At 29.4% G+C, this 9,959-nt stretch overlaps 2 protein-coding genes across 2 annotated transcripts; both read right to left on the minus strand.

Moving 5' to 3' along the window:
* Window positions 1-1,094: 1,094 nt before the first annotated feature.
* LOC111628163 lies at window positions 1,095-2,398 on the minus strand. Its single transcript, XM_023371905.1, has 5 exons — window positions 2,388-2,398; window positions 1,784-1,877; window positions 1,669-1,719; window positions 1,432-1,590; window positions 1,095-1,353 (listed from the first exon to the last, which is right to left on the minus strand). The coding sequence occupies exons 1-5, from the start codon at window positions 2,396-2,398 to the stop codon at window positions 1,171-1,173; spliced, it is 498 nt and encodes a 165-aa protein (XP_023227673.1). The 3' UTR covers window positions 1,095-1,170.
* A 320-nt stretch (window positions 2,399-2,718) lies between these two features.
* LOC111628152 lies at window positions 2,719-3,784 on the minus strand. The gene is made up of 6 exons (XM_023371892.1): window positions 3,752-3,784; window positions 3,609-3,683; window positions 3,411-3,485; window positions 3,296-3,346; window positions 3,059-3,217; window positions 2,719-2,980 (listed from the first exon to the last, which is right to left on the minus strand). The coding sequence occupies exons 1-6, from the start codon at window positions 3,770-3,772 to the stop codon at window positions 2,798-2,800; spliced, it is 564 nt and encodes a 187-aa protein (XP_023227660.1). The 5' UTR covers window positions 3,773-3,784; the 3' UTR covers window positions 2,719-2,797.
* Between the last annotated feature and the right edge of the window lie 6,175 nt (window positions 3,785-9,959).

A 9,959-nucleotide genomic window follows, 5' to 3' on the forward strand; every position in this document is an offset into this window, starting at 1 on the left:
TTTCTAAATTATTTATATCTCATCGCATCATCCATCAAGAAAATCTATGTGCAAAAGCTATGCAATTAGAAAATGTAATGTCTGTCGTATCCAACTACATAGGGCTGTTTTTATTGTGTTTAAAGTCACTTAGATTTTACAAATAGGTGAGCCCTTCACAGTTCGGCACATGCATTTGTAAAATCTAAGTGACTCATACAACAAGGAATTCATATAAAACGGAATAATCAACAGTGTTATGGGGGGTCGACTGTAGTAATTAATTTTTTTTATTTATTTATTTCATATTTGCAAACTAAAAATTTACAGGTCACAAGGTGTCAATTAACTACTATGGCCCGTGGAAAAAACGTAAAATTTATTCTGGCCCTTGTTATAAAAAAGGTTGCCCACCCTTGGCCCAGAGGAACAAAAAGGTTGGACATCCCTGATCTACACAAAGAGTAATTTGGAAGCCCTTTAGAATTGGGAACCATTGACAAATGTCCTTTTTATGTATGGTGTAATTTGCAATTTGCCACTGCCAGTTATAATTAAAACTGTGTTTAAATTTTTACTAGATTGTTCAAAAACTGATACTTTTATATATACATTAAGGAAATCCATAAACTACTTTATTGTTTATTGGTGTTACCTGCCATTTTTGTTGTATTAGGGCATGAAAATAAATAATTTATTTATCTCATTTGGCATCTGAAAATTAAGGAAAAAAAAAATACAAGATCATCTAGTGTTGAAATACAATTTTTTGTGATCATACCATGTATACATCATCATTTATCAAATATTTACTTAATGTCTATATAATGGCTATATATTTTTAAATATCATAACAATTTTAAATTAAAATTGTGAAATGTAATTAAAACTTTACATAAAAATTTACTGTATAAAATTTTGAAATTTTTAAAATTAATAAGAATATCACTTTGTTATGTTTCCATAAAAGAATAATTTTTATTTTATATATTGTCAGAAATATCTACAAAATTTATTTATATATATTTCATGTAAATAATTATATATTCTTAGTACATTTAAAAAACTAAATATTTATATACAAAGTCTATATATGAATATATACATAAAATATTTATTTTAACAACACAAATATACAATATATATAATATTTAAAACAACTAAAATTAATAATTTGTTTTTGTTCTTTCATTACTTGCAGCCTTTCGATTTGAGATAAGATTCATCTAAATCAAACCATAATAAGCCATCTTTCTTTTGACTCTTTTTCAAACATCTAGAAGTTTTAAAAAACTTCCTTTGTTGAGGTTTATAATCCAAAATGTCTGTGTCTGAATTTATCTTCTTGCTCATTTCTACTAAACACATTCTAGACTAATAATTTGATTTAATTTAATTACTATGTCAATTAAAAGCATAATTGATAATTTTATTGTTAATTGTTTATCTAACCTTTTTACTGTTTTGAGCATTTAATGTGGCTTTTGAATAACATTTCATATTTTGGTTTGATTTTCCGGTTAGGTCTAGAAGAGGAGTCCTTTTTACAGTACAGTGTGTTATATTGGGAGAAGTCCTTGGAGTTTGAAATATACCTCCATAGCTAAAAGGCTAAAAAAGAATTTTTAATAAAATGTTTCGATAGTTATATATATATATATATATAAGTATAAAATTAATTTTAATTACAGAATTTTGACTTGGAAACTGAATATGCTCTTTATTTTCCACTTCTTGGCACTAAAAAATTTATATTGTTAATAACAAAAATTAATTAAATAAGTATGTATTAAAATTTCTTTACTTTATTTTCATATATTTTTTCTATTTCAGTTCTTAAGTTGTATTTTTCATCCTGCAATTTTCTAATTTCTTCTTTCTGCAANATGGGGGGTCGACTGTAGTAATTAATTTTTTTTATTTATTTATTTCATATTTGCAAACTAAAAATTTACAGGTCACAAGGTGTCAATTAACTACTATGGCCCGTGGAAAAAACGTAAAATTTATTCTGGCCCTTGTTATAAAAAAGGTTGCCCACCCTTGGCCCAGAGGAACAAAAAGGTTGGACATCCCTGATCTACACAAAGAGTAATTTGGAAGCCCTTTAGAATTGGGAACCATTGACAAATGTCCTTTTTATGTATGGTGTAATTTGCAATTTGCCACTGCCAGTTATAATTAAAACTGTGTTTAAATTTTTACTAGATTGTTCAAAAACTGATACTTTTATATATACATTAAGGAAATCCATAAACTACTTTATTGTTTATTGGTGTTACCTGCCATTTTTGTTGTATTAGGGCATGAAAATAAATAATTTATTTATCTCATTTGGCATCTGAAAATTAAGGAAAAAAAAAATACAAGATCATCTAGTGTTGAAATACAATTTTTTGTGATCATACCATGTATACATCATCATTTATCAAATATTTACTTAATGTCTATATAATGGCTATATATTTTTAAATATCATAACAATTTTAAATTAAAATTGTGAAATGTAATTAAAACTTTACATAAAAATTTACTGTATAAAATTTTGAAATTTTTAAAATTAATAAGAATATCACTTTGTTATGTTTCCATAAAAGAATAATTTTTATTTTATATATTGTCAGAAATATCTACAAAATTTATTTATATATATTTCATGTAAATAATTATATATTCTTAGTACATTTAAAAAACTAAATATTTATATACAAAGTCTATATATGAATATATACATAAAATATTTATTTTAACAACACAAATATACAATATATATAATATTTAAAACAACTAAAATTAATAATTTGTTTTTGTTCTTTCATTACTTGCAGCCTTTCGATTTGAGATAAGATTCATCTAAATCAAACCATAATAAGCCATCTTTCTTTTGACTCTTTTTCAAACATCTAGAAGTTTTAAAAAACTTCCTTTGTTGAGGTTTATAATCCAAAATGTCTGTGTCTGAATTTATCTTCTTGCTCATTTCTACTAAACACATTCTAGACTAATAATTTGATTTAATTTAATTACTATGTCAATTAAAAGCATAATTGATAATTTTATTGTTAATTGTTTATCTAACCTTTTTACTGTTTTGAGCATTTAATGTGGCTTTTGAATAACATTTCATATTTTGGTTTGATTTTCCGGTTAGGTCTAGAAGAGGAGTCCTTTTTACAGTACAGTGTGTTATATTGGGAGAAGTCCTTGGAGTTTGAAATATACCTCCATAGCTAAAAGGCTAAAAAAGAATTTTTAATAAAATGTTTCGATAGTTATATATATATATATATATAAGTATAAAATTAATTTTAATTACAGAATTTTGACTTGGAAACTGAATATGCTCTTTATTTTCCACTTCTTGGCACTAAAAAATTTATATTGTTAATAACAAAAATTAATTAAATAAGTATGTATTAAAATTTCTTTACTTTATTTTCATATATTTTTTCTATTTCAGTTCTTAAGTTGTATTTTTCATCCTGCAATTTTCTAATTTCTTCTTTCTGCAAATATTTGCAATTACAAGAAATAAAATTAATGAAATTGTTAAATAAATGAAAATCTAATCATATTATAATATTGTAGCATTTATGTGATTGTGTTTAAAATAATACTAACATACATACATTATTTTGTTCCATATCTTCAAGTCTAATCTGAAGTTTATCATTTTCATTTTTAAGTTTAAGAATTTCCTCATTCTAAAGAATAAAATAATAATAAATGATTGAATTCCTAAAATTAAGAATATAGAGATCAAAAGATTTACCTTATTATTTTCAGATTCCATTTCTTTAATAAGTCTATCAATTTCTTTTTTCAATTCAAAAATTTCTAAATCTTTATTTTTAATTAACTGATAATATTCATCCTTAAAAAAATATTTAATTTTAATAAATTTAAAATAAATGTGTTAAAACAATAAATTTTATACATTTATTTTTTGTAATTCTTGAACTTTAACTTCTAGTTTTTCTCTCTCACACTGAAGTCGATTTATTTCTGCCTCCTAAAATTAAAAAAAATTAACATATTTTCAAATCAATTTAAGCTTTTAAAATATTAATCAACTTTGAAAATTTTCTAATTATATTAACTTTATATATATTTATTATTATATTAATTAATTATTTAAAAATAAACTTAATTTATTTTGTTCACTTTTCAGTTGATTATTAAGTCTTTCAATCTCAGTCTTTGATTCCTGTAGTTCATGTTCCTTTGCCATTATTGATTTTTGATAATCATCCTGTTTAAAAATTTATATTTTATAATAAATAAATAGATGTATACACATATGTTATGTGTGTGTTTTAAAGTATAAACATTATTATTTTCATACTGCAGCTTTATCTAATATTGTTAAAATTTCTTTCATATGAGAATTGTGTAATTCTTTTTCTTTTCCTCTCTCTTTTTCCCAATTCTCTTCCTTTACTTTTAGCTATTTTTTAAATGATAAAAAATATATTCCATATTATAAATTATTATTTTAAGCATACTAAAGATTTTTATAAAATATATATATTTATATTTTCTAACTTGCTGTTTAAATTGTTCAATTTCTTCATTCAATACTTCTTTTTCTCGAAGTGACTCATTTAAACTTTCTTTAAACTTGTTTTCAAATTCATTAATGCTTTCATTTTTTTCAGTCATTTCTTTTTTCAAACTATTAATCTAAAATAAATATTAACTTTTAACAATGAAATTTTTAAGAATTTTGAACAATATTTTTAAAAAATTTAACAAAAATTATATAAAAGTTAGCAAAAAGTTGTTATTAAAGTTAATAAACATTATATTAAAAAGTTACTTAGATTAAGCATTACTTGTTTGCATAAATTTTTGATATTTGCTACTTTTGATCTGAAATTTTTCTTAATTGCTACATATGCTGTTTTAAATTGCTCAATTTCTATTTCCTTTTCATTTAAATGATCATTTAATGTTTTTATCTGTAATGAAGATAAAGTATATAATACCAATTACATTATTAGTAATCTAAGATAAGATTAATTAAATTTTTAAAATTGATAAATATAAAATAAAAATTATTATTGCAACCTTCATCTCAAATTGTTCTTTTATTTCTTCTTCTTTTAGTTTTTCTTCTTCCATTAAATTTTTTAAATTTTCAATTTCTTTCCTGTTAAAATTAAATGGAAAGTTCATTGCAAACACTGAGATATAAGCACTGTATTTGAATTGCCAATAGTAATTTCATAATAAATTAATTCTGAGAATAAATTAAAATTATTTATAATTTTGCTTATTTATGAAGTTAAATTTACTTGTTTTCATCCATTTTTATATTTGCCAAAGTTAAATTTTCTAATCCAGTTTTTATTTCTTCTTTTGATATTTCTAGTTGATTACTAATATTAGCATTTTCTTCCTGTGAAAAAATTTTATTGCTAATTGTTTTTTTAAAAAGTTTTTATCTTTATGATGTTTATAATTACCTTCAAATTTATGATTTCTTGTTTTAGGAGAGTTATTTCATTTAATTTTTCCTTACATATATATTCTTGTTCATTTAGTAGACTTTGTAATTTATCTAAAAATCAAAAAATTTAATTAACTATAACATTAAACTGTGTGTTTCTGACTTAAAAAACCTCCAAGATTTTATGTAGTAATCTTATGTAATATTTAAATTAAACTCAAAATAAATTACAGTAGAACCTCGATTATCCGGACTAATTGGGGATGAAGGTAGTCCGGATAAGGAAAAATCCGGATAATCAAAACAAATACTTTAATTTGTCTTTTAATGATAATACAACACGTTTTCTTTTCGATGACATATCGGTAATATTAAAAGTAAATACTGTATTTAAATCGTGATCAAATTTTCAAGAAACAAACGTTCGTATTGAATTTGGACTACTACTGACCAACGCTAACAGACTACCTATTGTTTAAAAGGCCCTCTGGTGGCGCAAGAAGACGGATTTTATAAAATAAAAAGCAGTTGAAACTGCATTTTTATGAATAAAAATTTGACAAACTATTTATCGTTTTATGACGAGTAAAATTTTTTCGTCGCGTTCGCGGCTTTTAAGTAATGCATAAACCTTCGAGGCGCGAGGCCCTTCGGACCGCGAGGCATAGGCGGTGGCCCACGTCGTCCATGCCTTACGCCGCCCTTGGTCATAGAAATGATGTAATTTGAATATAAATTATTTATAAATACGTATGTCAAGTTATATTTTTATTACTACGTAAAATATATTTAAGAGTTTACGACCACTGCTGGGTGAGACGTTGTTGAAACAAAAAAAGTTATGCATTCCATCACGTACATAAACAGTGTCGTAATTCGCCAAGTGCAAATCAGCAAATTCGTAAAATTTTTGTTTATTTTGAACAATCCGGATAATCGAAAATCCGTATAATGGAGGTCCGGATAATGGAGGTTCTACTGTATATCAATAAAAATAAATCAAAACAACTTTCCAAATATTTTTGAATACATATATTCAGATGTTTACTCTGTTCAGACATCTAAAAACACACACACACACACAGCTTGACAAAACATTTCATTGTTGATACTCAAACTGTAAACTGCAATTTCAAAATAGCAACTTCAGTTGTTACTGTGGGAAGATAACGTTCATTAGCTGCTTTTTTCCCCCGTGATTATTTTTGGACTAGAAACTAGGCTCATAATGTTTTGAACTAGTCCCTTTTTAGGCTCATAAGCATTTATGTGTACTTTGAAGTCTATATCTGTGGTTTACTTAAAGAAATTTGGTCGAAAAATTGTGTGCATTGTTAGTTTAATTTTGGAATTAGTAAAGTTGTCACCACTAAGCACTAAAGGTAAGCAGGGGTGGTAACCAAAGTTAAAGATCATCCAGCTAAGACCAGGCAAGATAAAGAGGTATACTTAATTTGAGAATTTAGTGATAAGATAACGGATTTGGCCAGGTTTATTAAGTATGTTAAATTTTGGATGAAAATATTCAAACGGTAGACAGGGAGTAAGAAGGCTGCCAGGAAGAGGCACCATCTTGAAAGAGCTGGATCCCACCTGGCAGACACCTAGACTGCAGCTAGGGCAGTAGGGAATTTGTATTGCAGTAGAGATTAAGGAAGGCCAAAGCTGGAGGATATGTGAAAAAAGACTAGATTGACATCCAAAGATTGATAGAATAGTTTTAGGCCCTGTACACACTAGGCGTTTTTCAACGCGCGTTTAAGGCCCTGTACACACTAGGCGTTTTTCAACGCGCGTTAAACGCTCGTCGAACGCCGAGCTAACGCGCGTTAGCTCGGCGTTTGACGAGCGTTTAGCGGAGCGTGCGCACTGGCTCGGTTTGGAAATGAATGTGGAAGTGATTGCTTGTGTGTGGCTCCTCTATCGTCGCTATAAAAGACGACGGCAGAGACAAAGAGAATTTTGGGTGCACCCAATATTACGAGATAGACTGACGCATGAAATGTTTGCGACATTGTATCCAAAACTAAGACAAAATAAATTCAAGTTTTTTAATTCTTTTAAAATATCTATAAAATCCTTTGACGATGGTTGGTGTCTTTTAGATATCATCAATAAATAGATCAGTATCGAAATGATCGTTTTCCATTTCAGCACATATATCTGAAAGCGCTCGGCTGACGCCCGCAAAACGCGCGATCGCATGTACGGTAACATGGCAGCACATATATCTCAAAGCGCCCGTAAAGCGCTCGCAAAATGCGCGTTTTAACAAAAATCTATAAACGCGCGTTTAACGCGCACTTGGCGTTTGAGTGTGTACGGCTACATAGAACTCTTGGTTCTTTAAAACGCGCGTTTAACGCGCGTTGAAAAACGCCTAGTGTGTACAGGGCCTTAGTGTTAATTCCTAACAAAGCCTAACCAGGGGCCGTATTCTGGTCACTCTGGTCTCTCACAAGCCGGTTGCTGATTGGCTAATCATTTGGATTAGCCAATCAGCGACCCGCTTGTGAGAGACGAGAGACCAGAGACAGTGACCAGAATACGGCCCCAGTTTTCTGACTTTTCCAGAACCACTCTGGAAAGGAAAAGTAGCAGTGGGGAAGTCATAGATGATCGAGTCCAACTAATTTTGAATAATTGTTAAATTTGTAATGGGAGGCTGGCTTGATGACTGAGGCAACAAGCCAGTATTTTGCCTACTGGGAGGACTTTGAGGGGAGCTTGACCCTATTTGGGATTTAAATGTGAAGGAAACCCACTAAAACTTCACGTCAAGCTGGGCCAAAAAAGCCGACAAGAGCTGAAATATGAGATTGTAAGTTAGAAATAAAAGGGACCATATAAATAATTTTGGATGAGTTGGACAAGACCACCATGGAGAGAAAAGTGTTGAAATAATTTTAGATTTTAGTGTTAAGAGAGTGGCTATAGAATAAATGAGTTTATAGACAATGGAGGATAATTTCAACTGGCTAAGGGCTGACAAAGGAGCTCTACAGGGCCAGTTGGAGAGGAAGAACAACACACTTAAAAAGAGGAGTCAAAAGCAGCAGGGATAGGTGCAGTGGCCTGCTAACACAATGCCAAAGAGGTGCCCACGGGTGGATGAAGGCCACGGGAGGCAAGATGTAAGCCAGTTGCTGACTGCAGATGGCAACCCTGGAGCAGAACTACTGCTGCTGATTGACTGAGGGAAACCCCTCCCAGGATCGAGGCCACTATCTGGAAAAATGAAAGGGAAGTGCTCAGCAGTCGAGGTGGTTCACCTGACCAAAGCAACTACCCCGAAAAAGCAGGACAAGTGAGTCCAGTGAAGGAACCTCACACCTAATGCCCATCCAGAAAGAAGTTTTCCATCCAGTTGTTTGCATACGCGAGTCGAAGGGGCAGAAGGCAACAGAGAGAAAGCGCCTTGTTGACAGAGAAATTTAGGAAAGGCAGTTCAATAAGCGAAGGGTTTTACAAAAAAGGGAAGATAATCAATACTATAGTGTTTAAATAGTTTGAAAAGAAGTGAGAGGATGAGGGTGAGTCCATCATCCACCAAGTGGCACTGATCCTGAGGCTCAGACAAGTATAAAGTATAGAGGTGCCCAGATAGGGTGAGGGAAAGATACACTAGAAAATTAAGGAAGTGAGAAGTGTAGATGACCGGCAAACACCCACCGGAGTGGCTGTGGAAGCACCAAGCCGCTTGAGAACAGAGAGAAGAGATTGTCATGTCCCGCATCAGGAGACGGTAGCGGTAAACACAAGATGCTCAGCTCACAGCCAAGTGTCAGAGGACACAGAACCTCACCAAAGTGAGAGGTAAGAACGATAGCATGGCAAAGAGGAAAAGGATAGTAAGGATAGTAGAAGGAAGAAAGGAGCATCAGTAAGAGCTGATGCTATCAGACCGTCGCTAGACTGCAAGAGACTTGGTTGGATTATGCAATGACGTATGTAATAAGCATGAAGAGAGGAAGGTCTAGCTGTCTCGATACAAGTTCATTAGCTACTATTATGATATGGCTAATATGACTAATGAATGTTCATGTGAAAGATGTATATAATTCAACTATGTTATTGGACATTTGATGGAGGTTTTATGTTTCTCAAATATTTGGGAAATTATGGTTACTTTTATTTTATTTATAATATATTTATTTTAAATTTACCACTAAAGTATTTCTTGATCTAAAATGAAAAAAAAAACAAAAAAAAATCTAAATTTAAAATTCATTAGATTTGCAATATTAAATGTTTTTAATTAAATAACAATAAAAATATGCATAAAACTAAATTTTATTTACTTAACTAACAAAATCTAAGTTATTAAAACATTTTTTAAAAATATTTAAATTGCTAAAGTATTCTAATGATTTATTTAAATATATAATTAAATGAAAATGCTTTATAGTTTCTGTTTCAAAAGTAGTTTGAACATCTGTATTTTAAAAACTAATTGAATTCCCACATTAAACTGAATAATTTAATGATGTTTGAAAAGTATTGATGGAATTTACAATTTTAATATACT

Source organism: Centruroides sculpturatus, unplaced genomic scaffold, assembly GCF_000671375.1.
Source record: "Centruroides sculpturatus isolate CEXI.00-Female unplaced genomic scaffold, Cexi_2.0 scaffold447, whole genome shotgun sequence".
NCBI classification, from domain to species: Eukaryota; Metazoa; Arthropoda; class Arachnida; order Scorpiones; family Buthidae; genus Centruroides; species Centruroides sculpturatus.

Bases quoted from the DNA above. Each gene is read 5' to 3' on its own strand.
- LOC111628152 (XM_023371892.1), bottom strand. From the start codon at position 3,772: ATGGAATCTGAAAATAATAAG. The intron at 3,218-3,295 runs GTAATTAAAATT...ATTCTTTTTTAG, and splicing joins AGTTTCCAAGTCAAAATTCT to CCTTTTAGCTATGGAGGTAT. The intron at 2,981-3,058 runs GTTAGATAAACA...TCAAATTATTAG, and splicing joins ATGCTCAAAACAGTAAAAAG to TCTAGAATGTGTTTAGTAGA.